General features: G+C 35.1%; 1 protein-coding gene across 1 annotated transcript; it reads left to right on the plus strand.

Moving 5' to 3' along the window:
• Positions 1–2810: 2810 nt before the first annotated feature.
• On the plus strand, positions 2811–7037 carry LOC114539446. Its single transcript, XM_028560079.1, has 4 exons — positions 2811–2962; positions 5737–5935; positions 6189–6410; positions 6570–7037. The coding sequence occupies exons 1-4, from the start codon at positions 2823–2825 to the stop codon at positions 7035–7037; spliced, it is 1029 nt and encodes a 342-aa protein (XP_028415880.1). The 5' UTR covers positions 2811–2822.
• The last annotated feature ends 8325 nt before the right edge of the window (positions 7038–15362 follow it).

Genomic DNA, 15362 nt, shown 5'->3' on the forward strand with positions numbered 1-15362 from the left:
GGAGAGCCAATTTCCTGCAGGTTTGGGTGGCCTGTGCTGTGATAAACCGTATCATCGCATTTGTTTACATACTGATACGCGCTGTAGTATCCATCGTGGTCAGAGAAATTGACAATTATACGGTGTTGTGCTTCAAGACTTTTTTTGGCTTCCAGCCATCTTTTGGGACCACTAAGCTTCAAGGCTACGTGGTAATGAAGACCACCATCTGAGTGCTTTTCTAAGCAACATGCCCAATGTTGTGGAACGACTTTGCTGCGGTTCGATGTAAAAGCCGCGACTACAACTTTAGCAAAAGATTCCCTTGAAGGAAATTTCTTCAAATCCGCTCTACTGTAAGTGACCAAATATGTTCGTCTTGGTTTAGATTTATCAATTTCATCCATTAAACTTTAAATAACATAGCAAACTCGTGAACAAATAGTTTAAAGTTACCACTCAGAATGCAAAACAAAGATCGCACTGAGCCTTCTACATGGTGGTGAGACGTTATGTATATTTATATAGACATGTATCCCCCCTTTATAAACTCTAGCTCCCCCCCCTAAAAACGCAAAAACTTGTATTTACGGCACCCTGGCATCTCACACTTAAAAAAAAGACCTACACAGCAGAACTTTATCATAAACAACGAATAGGCTAGCGAAACGTTTTTTAACTGAATATTTAAACTGAGACAATCTTGGAAAAAATATTGGGAGACTTTTTTCGAAGTCCAATCAGATTTCCAGTTATGTACAGCAAATGTACCAATTCTCTCAACTAAAAGACAAGTTGCCATAAATTCCCCCCCCCCTCCCCCAATTACAATGTTGTTCAGTTTAATGACAATTTGGAAGAGATACAACACTAGTTCAACATTGTAATGGGGGGGGAGGGGGGAGGAAATATCAAAATTAGGAAAGTCTACGAATTTTTTTCCAGGATTGTAGAACGATAATTGGGGGGGGGGGGTGTTTATTCATATATTCAGTTTTGCCCGACGGATTTCCATTGTAAGCTATTGCACTTACAAAAGAAATCCGTCGGGCAGAACTGAATATATGAATAAACACCCCCCCCCCCAATTATCGTTCTAGTTACGGCCCTGCTAAGATAATAATTATTCAAATTTAAATTTTCTCTTGTAATGAATTTATTTCTTAATTAGTGGTTGTTCAATATTTTAAACATCAAAACAGATTTATTCGTTTTATGCCTTCTTCCGCGACATAGCGTGGAGCAAATCTGCTGATCCGAAATCGTAATTTGCCCCTGTTATAATTCTGGCTGCCCTATTTTGTAATTTCTGCAATTTATCTATAAACATGCTTCCACAGTTGTCCCATAATGTAGAACAGTAATCGAAATATGGAAGCACAAGAGTTTCAAGTGTTACAAACGGTTCAACCCTTTTAATGACTCCGATACTGAAGGAAATTTTTTTGCATATTGAGTCTATATGCTTTTCCCAGCTCATTCTTTCATCTAATTCAACCCCCAAACATCGAAAAGATGAATAACGAGTAACAGGTTTAACATTTATCATCACTTGCTGATTGACATATTCCGTCTTTTCTTCGTTCAAAAGCGAACAGTAAGGAGCTAGAAATTCTCGCTAGCTAATTTCGTTTCACAGGTTTGTAAACTGACTTCGCCGAAGTCTGCCGCAAGTTTTTGCTTTTTTAGTTCGTCGCACCGGAAATTGCATCAAAAAGTGAGAAAGTGTTTCATTTAATTGCTTTGGTAGTATAATTTAATTATTATTTGTTTTGAATATTTAACAGTGAAATTTTCCCGCCCAAAAGCACCTTGCGTAATTTAAAACATCAAAATACTATTCAGCATAAGATGGGAGTCTTAATTTACGTTATAAGTTGAAAACCTCGTTTCCCAGTAGATGCTAGCTCTATTTTATTCTTTTGTACAATCAGCTATCGGTATTGACAGTGTCCCATTACGATCCACAATAAGATCGTAATGACATACGCAATGACAGTAACACTTGAAACTCTTGCGTACAAAGTGGCGTTCCGCTTCGATCAAGAGAAAACGCAATAATGCTCACCATATGTTTTGTCTGAACTGTCATTACTACTAAGGCGGGGCTTCGACGAGAGAAACACAGAATTTAGAAGAATGGATCCCCGCCACAATGATCATGAATAATTATACTCATACCATAAACGACGAAGGCGGTCGTGATCATGAGTATTTTCGATCTATCTGCTTCATCTTAATGATACTCAGTTTTATTTTTCTCTTTGTTGGAGTGCTTGGAAATGCGGCTGTCATCTTTTACAACATATGTCTGAACAACGAGCGAACGCTTAGCAGCTGGTTGGTAACGAATCTTGCTATTGCTGATCTTTTGGTCTGCCTCTCAATCTATCCGAAGACGATTTCTCGATACTTTCTAAGGCAAATGACATTTGACAGCGTATTCAACAAGTTAAACCAGTCAACTCATTATGTCTCCCTATTCCTTTCAACGACACTGTTACTAGGGAGGTTAAGCTTCGCGTGAAACGCCAAACGACAAACGGGAAGTTCGCGTTTGCCGTTTGCCGTTTCACATTGGCGTTCATGCGATTAAGCTTCGCGTTTTTACTCGTTTTGGTGACTTGATACTGGGGACTAGTTCTCATTCCACATTATTGGCTTGTGAACTCGGACGGCGATTTGATACTCAAAAATGGCTGCTAAGAGAAGGTAAAGTACACACACTAGACTTGTTTTTTTAATTAATTTTACAATTGTTTCATAAATATTGTATTGAAATAGCGCTGGAATTCATTTTATCATTGTTTTTTAGACGTGACAGGGCAGAAGTTCTGCAGCTAATGGGACTTATTGAAGATAGTGATGACAGCGATGATGACTTAGAAACTATTTTACTTTCAACATTAATGCCAACAACAGTGAAACGTTGCCGTCTGAACCTCAATGATATTTCTGAAGATGATTGTGAGACTATGTTCAGGTAAATGTAGATATATTTAATATTGTCAAAGATAAATGTGTCATGGTTTGTTAATTAACTTCTTGTCTTCACCTCTTGATAATGATGGACAACTTTGGTTCTGGTTTTATTGCATTCTCTGTATCAGTTTATTATAATAATAATAATAATATAGTCATTTAAATATAGCGCTTAAATTATGTTAAAAATATTCTAAAGCGCTGTACAATTAAAAGTTACAGTTATAAATATGCTCTAAAACCATTCTAAAATTATCCTACTAGAAATTAACACGATATTTACACTTAATAGGAAGTTTGTCTATTCAAATGCCTTCCTAAATAAAAATGTTTTTAATTGAGTTTTAAAGGAATTAATTGTTTCACACTGTCTAATTTGAAGTGGAAGAGAATTCCATATGAGAGGGGCAGCGTATTTAAATGATCTGTCCCCAAGAGTTTTTGCATTAGTTTTCGGGATATTTAACAAGGAACAATTATCCGACCTTAAATGGTATTTGCTTTCAGGCTTATACGACAGTAGATCAACAATGTACTGAGGTGCCATTCCGTTAAGGGCTTTGTAAACCAGTAATGCAATCTTGAAGTCAACTCGAAACTTTATTGGCAACCAATGAAGATTCATTAGAACCGGAGTGATATGAGCAGATCTTGGTGTAAAACATATCATTCTTGCAGCCGCATTAAGAACTCTTTGTAAACGCTGATACTGGTACTGTGGAATCCCAAACAAGAGCGAATTACAGTAGTCTAAATGTGAGGTTATAAATGCATGCACAAGAATTTTAGTTGTCTCCTGAGAAAGAAACTTCCTTATTTGTCTGATGTTATATAATCCTCTAAAAGCTTTGCTGCAAACCTTCCCGACGTGAACATCCATCGACATGTTTTTATCAAACCAGATACCTAAATCCCGAACACTTTCAGCAGGTTTAATATCCACGTCCCCTACTTGTACAGAGTTAATTTCAATCTTCTTCAACTGCTGACGAGTGCCGATTATTAAGAATTCTGTCTTGAGATCATTAAATTTTAATTTTTGAGAAACCAGCCAAGCGCGGACATCAGTTATACATGCTTCAATAGCCCGAACTGCATCATTTTGACAAACAGGCGACTCAGGACAAAAGGAAGTACAGCTGGGTATCATCAGCGTATCCGTGTGAAGATGGTAAATGCTTTCCAATAATTTCAAATAGTTTCGACACATACAGTAAAAATAGAATCGGTCCGAGACAGCTTCCTTGCGGAACACCACAGGTCATGGGAAAACTATCTGAGAGTACTTGGTTTATTGAAACAAACTGTTTTCTGTCCGATAGAAAAGATTTTATCCATCCAAGCGCAGTACCGCCGACACCAAAATTTGATTTTAATATTTCTAACATGATCTCGTGCTCTACCGTATCAAAGGCCGCGCTTAAGTCGAGTAGTACAAGTAGCGTGACTTCTTGTTGATCCATGCTCATAAGAATGTCACTTTGAACTTTAATAAGAGCTGTTTCTACTGAGTGAAAAGGGCGATAAGCTGATTGATTAATAGGAAGTGGTGCATTTTCTTCGCAATGGTTAACTATTTGACCAACAACAGCCTTTTCAGCAATTTTTGAAACAAATGAGAGGTTACTCACAGGTCGAAAATTCTCAAATAAAGCCTCAAGACCAAGTTTCTTCAATATAGGTACCAGAAGAGCAACTTTCCATGCTTCAGGAACATAACCATGATGCAATGACATATTAATAATTTTTGTTATTACAGATTTCAGTTCATCAACGCATAATTTCACTAACCAGGTTGGAATTGGATCTAATTTGCAAGTAGCCTTTGATGATTTCATAATAATGTCGCAAATTTCTTCCTCTGTTAACTGACGAAATGATGTAAATTCAGCTGCAGGTGGCCAATATTCAACAGATGGAGGTTGTACTGCGATGCTATCGATTTCGGTTCTAATTAGTTCAATCTTTCGATGAAAAAACTCGCCAAACTCATTCACAAGCTGACCCAAATCAGTATGCGGAGGCAGGGAATTTTCATTGGGAACTTTGGAAAGAGAAGACACCACCTTAAAAAGTTTTCTTGAGTCACCTGAGCACTGGTCAATGAGTTCAGAATAATATAATCGCTTGCCCATCCTCAATTTAGAATATTTATTACAGGCAGCACGATACAGTGACCTGTCACATTCACAGTTCGACTTTAACATTTTCCTCTCTAATTTTCTGCGATTTACTTTCAGACGTTTAAGTTCGTCACTGAACCATGGTAGTTTTGTTCTCTCGATTATTACCTTTCTTTTAACGGGAGCATGCTTCTCTAAAATATTAGACAAGGTTTCATCATAGCTTTGCATCAAGTCATTCAAGTTATCCCAAGTTTGCATAGATTAGATGCAGCAATGTCAGATTTGAACGCATCTATGTTAATTTGTCGCATTTTACGATATTGAATTTCCTTCGGTTTAGGATTGGGACGAGGCACAGACAAACTGCATTCGACAAAGCAGTGATCGGATAGGAAATAAGAAGGCTGAACTTTGCTAATCATAATATCGCTTGACGATCTCGTAACAATAAGATCCAGTATGTGATTGGATACATGAGTTGGAAACATAACGTGTTGCATAAGGCCAAATGTTTCCAAAACTTCAATGAATTTTCTACTATCTTCATTTGCTGTGTCATCGAGATGGAAATTAAAGTCCCCAGTTATTAAGTTTAATTATTTTTAAATGGCAATGCAGAAAACCTATGTTTTGTTGTTTAATTTTTCAGGTTTCGGAAAGAAGACATGAAACGTTTATCCGAAGCACTATTGCTTCCAGAATACTACAGGTGCCATCAAAGGACAATGAGCACGTCAATGGAAGCACTGATGATTTTGCTGAGGCGGCTGGCATATCCGAACAGGTGGTGCGACCTTTCAGGCATATTTGGCAGGCCAGAACCAGAGATGAGTTTAATATTTAATGAGGTGCAAAATATTACGTTTTTCTTGAGTTAAAATAGTGGCTGCCTGTATGTATGTATAGCCTTGAAATAGCCTTGTCTAGACATGCTTTCAGAATGACAAACTATTTCTGTGCTATGGTCAGCTTTAATGAAAAAATTCCAAGCTATTCAAGTATTTATTTTATTTATTTGTTCAAGTATTTATGTAAAATATGGCATCAACCTAAAAACATCCTGAAGTGATCTGAAATTGTATTTCCTTATGTTTTATTTAGATTGTGAATGACCTCTATAATCGTTTTTCTTTCTTGTTGACACAACTGAACCTGGCTTGGCTGGATCCACAAATCTTTTGTGATGCTATACATGCAAGAGGTGCACCATTAAGAAACTGTTGGGGGTTCATAGATGGAACTGCAAGACCAATCTGCAGGCCCATTTTTAGCCAAAGGATTATGTTTTCTGGACATAAAAGAACACATTGCATAAAATTTCAGGTAGTTGACAATATGCAATATTTACTGTAACACTAGCAATGACAATTCTTTTACTCTACTTTCATAGCACCAGACCATTTTATTTCTCATCTGAAGGCTACTGGGTGCATATAGTTACTATTTAGTTATTAATTCAATATTTTGACATTTATAATTTAGTCGGTGGTTACCCCAAATGGTTTAATATGTAACCTGTTTGGCCCTATTGAAGGCCGGCGGCACGATGCATTCATGTTAACAGCTAGTGGACTACTGGAACAACTACAGCTACATATGAATAATGAAAATGGTGAGCCGTTCGTACTTTATGGGGACCCAGCATATCCAGTCAGGAGCCATTTACTAGCACCATTTAGAGGAGCACAGCTCTCACCAACACAGCAGCAGTTCAACCGACACATGAGCTCAGTAAGAACAAGTGTTGAGTGGGGATTTGGGAAAATTGTTCAGTACTTTGCTTTCATGGACTTTTCCAAAAACCTAAAAGTTCTACTACAACCAGTTGGAAAGCTTTATTGTGTTGCTGTTCTGTTAACGAATTGCCACACATGTTTATATGGATCACAAACAGGACATTTTTTTGGAGTGGATCCACCACAGTTAGAAGCTTACCTCAGAAATATGTAAAAACAAGAATTTATTTAATGATTTTAAATGAACTGTTACAATAAATATTGTGTGAAATATTTTAAATTATTTACAAATAATAAATTAACTTGCATTTTAACATTTGCTGTAATTTATGTCACTCAATTAACAAGTACTTCTTTAAATTTATATATTCAGGAAAGTTAATCTTTGTTCTTAACTTGCAGTGTCAAATACTCCCACTTCTTTTGCTCTAAAGCAATCTTTTGAGCTTCCAATTCTAATTTTCTTTCTTCTAAAGCAAGTGACCTTTCTTTAATCTTGATATTGTCAACATGTTTTTCTGAAAGGTATTGAAGCATAGGTGTTTGCCCAATTCTGCGTTGTTTCTTATTTTTGGGGACTTTGAAAAAAAAGAAATAGCAATTGGTAGCCATGTACTTACAAAACTGCCATATGTTTAATAACAAAAGTAAGGGGGGGTGGGTTGTATAACATGGGTTTAGATCTTAAAAGTTATTGAAGTGATTTATATACAGCTAATTCTGATTATTTATTAACTAACCTTTAAAGATGTCCTCATCTCTTTCTTCATCACTGCTGTTACTATTAAGTTCCTCATCTTTGTTCTCTTTATCTTTAGAAAACAAAAACATGGCTGAAGATAGCCTCTGTGCAATGATATATCATATTTGTTATATATATAATTGTTTGCATCAAGCAATTGTGCATTTCTAATTAGGATGAGGATCACACAAATCAATTATAGCTGTGTTTACACTACAAGCCTGAGCCTGCAAAGGCGGTAGGCCTGGCTTTGATTTTCGTAGTGTAAATGCACTTTGGCCTGGCCTAACCCTTGCCTAGACCAGGAAATCTGGGCCCATCACAACAGGTGGCCTAGATCAGGCCTAGGCTAGTCTTTACAGTAGTGTAAACACTCATGGGCCAGATTTCTATGGTAAAGTTGACGGCACAAAGTATGTTAGTTTACATCGGTGAACTGTAGAGTTCAATGGTTTTGATATGAAAACTGCTGAAATTCTAGGCCAAATTCAGCCTGTTGAAAACACAAGTGTGAATGCTTTGTAACCAAATAAATCTAGGCCAAAGTCAGGCTCAGGCTTGTAATGTAAAACCGGCTTAACTGTGCCAAATATTATGCATGCATGACCCTCGCATTAAATTGATAGATGCATAACTAACCATAAGTCTCCATTGCAGCTTTTCTCATTTTTAAGCCATTAACATAATCTTCATGCTCTTTGTCTATTTTGTGGGCTTTACTTCTTGATGGTTTAGACATATCATTTAGGTAAGATGTAATATCCTCCAACAATTGAGTTAATTCTGTGTAATCTTCTTCTGTCCCAGATCTCCCTTACGAAAATGTTCTATAGAATCCTATAGAATATGCTATAACATATTCTAAATCCCATAGAATATTCTATAGGACTTCTTATCCTATAGCATATTCCATTGCCATATTCTATAGAATTTAGAGATGCTATAGAATATTCTATTGCACATTCACAGTAAAATATATTCTATAGAACATGCTGTACACAATATTCTATAGAATTTAGAGATGCTATAGAATATTCTATTGAACATTCAAATTAAATATCCAATAATATATTCTATAGAACATGCTGTACACAATATTCTATAGAATATATGTTATACAGAATGAGACCTTTATGCAATTTAAAATATAACATTTTTAGTGCACTATTCATTGGTCGAGAATTATAATCGCATTTTTTGTAAGGTTCTCTCAACATACTTTTAAAGTCTTAAAGTTAAAATTCTCAGCAGAAATAATTTGTTTTGTAAAGACAAATCACGAATATTTCCCACATATGACATATCTCATATCTGTTTCATAATATGCCCGTTCGCAGGTTAGATGGCGGGCGTTTTGCCCAAACAAGGCCGCAAGGTTATGTGGGACTTGTTTAACCGCCACGCATTATTTTCAAATTTTGAGCGCGTCTTGTATGTAGTTTGTCATCCGTTGATTCAACGTTTTATAACTGATGCTGGTAGAATTTAGTGCGTTTTTTCTTTCGTATTTACATAAATACGCATTCTTTGAATTTGTCAAAGAGGAATCATAGGAGGGTGGTGAAACGCGTTGTATTATGCGAGAAGAATCAGAAGATATGGATAATTTTGTGAATGCCTGAAAGGTGACTAGGATCGTGAGAAAGAAAGGCCATGGCGATGAGAAATTTCTAAAGTTAAGAAAATAATCAAAAGTTCATTGACCCATCTATACAACACATGTGTAGCTAAAGTATTGAATTCAGTGGTAGGATGTGTTTGTATATGCTATAAATGCTATATGTTTGTATAGGCAACAAGTTCTGTATATCAATTATCTCATTTTTTTTCACCTTTAGCTTAAACTTTTTATTGAACATTTTATTTACACCTTTTATTTATACCACTATAAATAGAGCCATTCCAACTAAAAATTATTTCTGTCAAGACATTTGCACTAGCTCTAGATAAATTTATATATCATTAAAATTGAATTAAATATAAGCTAGGTCTCAGTGTTTAAATTGTGTGTTTATTGTTAAAATTTACAGATTTCCTTTTGTCCAAGCATCACACTAACCAAATGTCAAAATGGAGCTCTATTAAAGCAATATTAAATGTGAAAGGTTTTGTTTATGCAGTGCCGTGGATGCAAGAACAACTTTGCTCTCATTCCATCACTGGAAAGGCTTCAAATGCCTAGCTTAATTCAAAGAAAAGGATGCAAACCAGAGCCAGAGAAAGTTAAGAGTATATATGGTAGCAGTATAATTGTTAGTAATTATGTCTGGTCTAAGTTAATATATCTTATATACATATCTTGGTTCAGTTATTGATGAGTTTTTACCTTTCTAGCTGTGTCTAAAGTATGGTGCAAAAAGGTTTGAGGGAAAAGAGGCTGACATATGACAAGTTATGGCACCAAAAATTAATAATATTGTGCAAATTGAGAAAACCAAGTTGAAAGCATCTGGACATCAGTAACTATATGACATTCCATTTTCTACTATTTACATGTTCTGTACATGTAAATATATTTAGTATAATAGCCTAGTTATATTTTTGCTATTTTCTTGCACAGTCATTTTATTTGGTGGGAAAACTGCAGTATGGTAATAATTTTATCTAGAAAATATTGAATAAATTTATACATTCATAAAAAACCAAGCTAAAATATTTCAATTTGAGTGACACCATATTGTTTTCAATTACTTAGTGCATAATATTTCAATTGAATCCTCCTCAAAATGTGTGAAATGTGTATAATTCTCACTTAACTACCATTTAAGCTAAACAGCCTTCAAACAACCGGCTGCAGTTGTTTTATCCACGAAACAAAATGATTATTTGACAGACTTAATTACCAGAACTAGAGTTCTACATGCAGATTAAAGTTATATGGACACTTATGGGACTTGTTTTTTATTCCTTGTTGTATAATATATGTATTTCAATTTCTTTAATCTCTAGATTTATTTATATGTAATTTAAGCAAGGCATTTTCATTAAATCTTTGCATCAATTGAACTTTAAGTAAATAAATTTGTTACATATATTTGAGAATATTTTATTTGTTTGTATATCTCACTCTTGGCAGAAAGAAGTTTTGATTATGTTGTTATAAAGTGATATATTTCAAAGTCGAAACATGGACGAATGTTGAATATACCATTTATCATCCAATAGCATATTTAATAGATTATCCTATAAAATATACTATAGAATACATATTCTATGGAACATTTTATCGCATATTCAATAGGATCATTAATGGAATATTCCATAGATTGAAAATATTTTATGGAACATTTCATATAGGATGTCATAGAATATGTGTTAGAATGTTCCATAGAATACCAGTATTCTATAGAACATTCTAATGAATGTTCTGAAGGATATTCTATTGAATATTCTATAAAACATGGCATATGTAATAGAATATTCTATTAAAGGTGCTATAGAACATGTTGTAGAACGTTCCATAGAATAGGTTCCAAAATCCCTTAGAATATTCTATAGGATATTCAGTAGAGAATTTTAATGGAATATTCTATAGAACATTTTTTTAAGGGCTTAAAAGTGATTGAGAGATAAAGCAAAAAGGTTACACTTGTTTTGTTTTATTGTTTAAATTGTTTTGTAACTAAATCAAATAAATAAAGTAGTCCATTCCAAAAATCATTCCAATGATTCCATGCAGGCAGATATTTCTTGGAATGTTTTATTGAAATAGCAATGTAATACATATATCCTGTTGTAACCATTTGAATTCTTCAACTAAAATGGCACTTAGACTCTTAGTATATAGGTCATTGGAATTCTCATAGGTTGAGCAATTATTGGTCAATATGATATCCAAGTTATACTTTTACTATATAAGCCTCAACCTCTTAGCATAAACATATTAGCCAAAAAATAATACATAACATACTGATTCCTGCCACAAATTATGTGCAGAAATGATTCTGCCTCAGTTTCCTGAAGGGTATTGCTGTTATAAGATAAGGACACAAATTATAGAATATAGTCTATTTTACATGGGCAATAAAAATAAAAGCTATTGCCTGAGATAAATGTCTGTCATTATAAAAGAATATACCTTTTTAAAGCATTCTTTTCGTCTGCTTTAAATTTCTTTACCAACAAGTCGAGGTGCTCTCTGCAACCTCGTCCCTTCAAGTGAACTTGGCTTTCTGTTGTCGAAAAGATAACGGATAGACTTGATGCGATAATTTCCCAATCCTCAGGCCTTACTGGTCTTTCAGCAACAACCTCTTTACACAATGCCAGATCGTGCTCAACTTTCGGCCAACGAAAAGGGGGCATCTTGAAAAACAGTCACAAAATAAAGCATTATATAAAATGAAAAACACATTACAGCACGAAGAATGCGGCTGAACTTGCACTTGCAATACTTTTTAAGACAAAATATGGAAAACTATATCATATTTTTGATTACATTGTACAATTTTTTACACGTTTACGACAAACGTGAAATCACTCACCTTGAGGTTCAAACGGCAAACGGCAAACGGCAAAGGCGGGAAATTCAAGGTCACGTGATCATTCCTGCCGTTTGCCGTAAAAAAATACGCGAAGCTTAACCTCCCTACTATCAATCACCGTTGATAGATACGTTTTTATAGCAAAGCCTCTGCGGTACCACTACATCGTAACATGGCGAAGAATTAAGGCGCTTCTCTGTGTCGTTTGGTTAACTGCCGCCGTGCAGTTTCCAATCGTGTATATTTACTGCGAAAGAGAATGGCAAAGAGAGAAACGGTCAAATGCAGCAGTTATGCCATTTCGACTTTCAAGAATCATAATTCTGTTAGTTCTCATTGTTGTCATAGGAATCCTCAACTACAAAATGTTAAAGATCGTTCAGCAACAAAGAAAATGGATGGTTGTAGGAAACGTGGTGAATCCTGAACAAGAAGGACCGGTTGAATTTCAACTTGAACAACCAGATCCTGTACAAATGCAGCAAAAACACACCCCAGCATGGTTACGTCAGCTCTTGAAGCAGATTAAAGCAGTAAAAACTTTCGCTATTATATTCGGAGTACTGAGCATTTGTTTTGTTCCATATTTTGTGGTATTCATCATCAAATCAACCTGTATTTCGTGTTCCCTGGATTACAAGTCGGATCGAATTTTATATCATTTTGCTCTGGAAGTTGTTGGCGTCAACTCGATTGCTAACGCCTTTATTTATGCATTAAGACATAGAAAGTACTTAAGAGCTTATAACAAAGTCCTTTCAGCTTTATGGAAACGCGTGGCTAGAAGATAACTTATTATGAATAATAAACAATCAACTATCGTATAGAAATTAGGGCCCGTTTACACTTGAAATTTTTGCTGCGATTTTATCATTTTGATAGATGTAAACGAGTGAATTAGTTACTGGTGTTCCAAGTTGTATATTGTGCCAACATGAGTAAATGAATATGTACACCCCAATTAAGCTTCTAGCGACTGTGACGGCCCTGGCTGGAGTTGTATATATGTTTTTGTGAGTGGAGAGAAAGGTGTTGTAGTTCTCTTTTGTTAAAAGATTAGAAATGCTTTTGCAATTTGCACCACGATATATGCACATATTATATAAATCGAGGGAAAGCAGCTGTTGTAATTACTTCTGATTGTGTTTATGTACATGTCAATAATGCTCATGTTAATATTTTCGTAGCGGTGTAGCCGGCATATATATCTGTAGTTTGCAAACTTTGATAAGATTCCATCTTTGAGTATTCATTCAGGCGAGGTGATAATAGTATTTAGTGCCATTTTTTCAAAAAGTGAACCTACTGTGCATATGCCACAATAGAAGCATGTTTTAGCGCAGCTTCAGTTTTCATGGTATAGGTTGTCGTGCGAAATGTACGGCCTGGGATCGAAGGCATCCCAATTGCAAGTTTAGGGGCACAAGCTTTTTAGGGACACTTTTTGATTTGTTTTTTTTGTTGCTATGTTGCTGTTGCCATGATACAATGCAATAGCTTAAAAATAGTCAACATTACAACAATATTGTATAAGTATTTGAACTAATTGGGTCGCCTGCATGTTATATAGTTGGTGGACCTATCTATTTTCTTTTATTACTATCTACTATACCAATTTTTATAACTGTGTTTGTTTATAATCTGATTGTATCTGTATTAGATTGTGTAGTTTGTTGGTAAAATAAACACATTCGCCATATTGTCTTTCTCGAATTGTGCGACACTGATCTGAATAATGAACTGAAAACTGAACCACATATTCCCGCACACCTCTTATCGGCTTGCATTTCTGGTCATGAACAGCTTCTTAAAAACAAGTTTCACTATAGTTACAGGAAAGACTGACTCAGTTAGATTTCGATAAGCTGTAGTTTTATTTCATAAGAAAACTACTGGAGATTTATTTTTTTAAAATCAATATACAAGCTTTCGGCGGATGTCTCTCAATCAACCAAATCCTTATTCCCAAAAAAAGAAATGCTCGTGTCCTTTTTGAAGTATGGCTTACATTCTAATATCCTCCGTTGTACGTCGCTGGAACGTTGTGGAAAGAGTATCGGGCATTTAAATTGCTTGCTTTAATATTATATGCGAACTTACCGTGGGATCCTCATGTCGATTATGTCTTTAAGAAGGCGAATTCTCGGTTATACGGTGTCAAAATAAAGCTTCGTAAGTTTATAGTAAACTGCGGTATGGTCTGTGCACACAACAAAACGCTAAAAATACAGCTATTGGAGGAATAACCGAAGTTGTCAAGAACAGTACAAATGCGATATGCGAAAGGCTCTTGAACTGCTTCACGTACGGAAGATGGAAGACGGATATGGCTAAGGAGATTTATGTCGAAGAAAGACTAAACAACTTGTTGAACTTTTAAGTTATGACAAGGGGCTCTCATATTCTATATAGAATAGACACACTTCCCATGCCAGGAAATTTTTTGTTTATAATTGTTTATGGGATGGTTTTCACTGCCCGAGAACAAATTTGGGAAGTGTTTATTAATAAGTGAGTGTCTACGAGTCAGTGTTTTATAAGAAGTAAATCTGCCCGGGATCACTAAGATTCCAATCCATCAGCTCTATTTTCTGCTTTAATATTTTATGTTTGGTTGAAAGATGTGAATAAGAACATTGTAAGTGTTTATGTGAACCTATTTAAAGCTATTATGCAAGACAGCTTTTTTAGGATCTCGCATCAGTTGCATGATCCCGCTTAATTAGCCGAGATGAAAGAAAATGAATTTTGAGGGTTATATTATACAGGATGTCGAAAGAAACCTGAAAACTATTGAAATCACGCATAACAATGTAATTGTTAAAGTTTGAATGTCTAAGCACTCTGTTGGGATAATGTCACAATAAACACTCGTTGTTCCGCGGTCAGCTTTACCATTTTCTTTCGAAGCAATAACAAAGCTTATTTAAATTTAATCATATCCACAATTTCACAATTTAGCCAAGGCTTCCATAATTTATTTGCATATTGCTTTCCTCGCACAGGGATGGGATTGGTGAGCAGAGAGAAACAAAGAACTTTTGAAAAGAATGTATAATTAAGCAATTAATAATTACCCTCTCCCCCATAGTGGAGCACTTTTCTAAGGAAATTTCCTAAGAAATGGAAACGTAGCATTTTATAATATATTTTAAACATGATTGCGTCAGCTATACTTCAAGTAATGCGAATTAATTTTATTTTATGTTTTTATGATTATTCATTTCTTTAGAATTCATTGTTTTCACAGTCAATGATCACCAAAATATTAACATAGCATGAGAATCAATTGTGCGGGTTCCTGTTTTACTGG

The sequence above is a fragment of the Dendronephthya gigantea genome, unplaced genomic scaffold, assembly GCF_004324835.1.
Source record: "Dendronephthya gigantea isolate DGI-Jeju-01 unplaced genomic scaffold, DenGig_1.0 000003F, whole genome shotgun sequence".
In the NCBI taxonomy this organism is placed as follows: Eukaryota; Metazoa; Cnidaria; class Anthozoa; order Malacalcyonacea; family Nephtheidae; genus Dendronephthya; species Dendronephthya gigantea.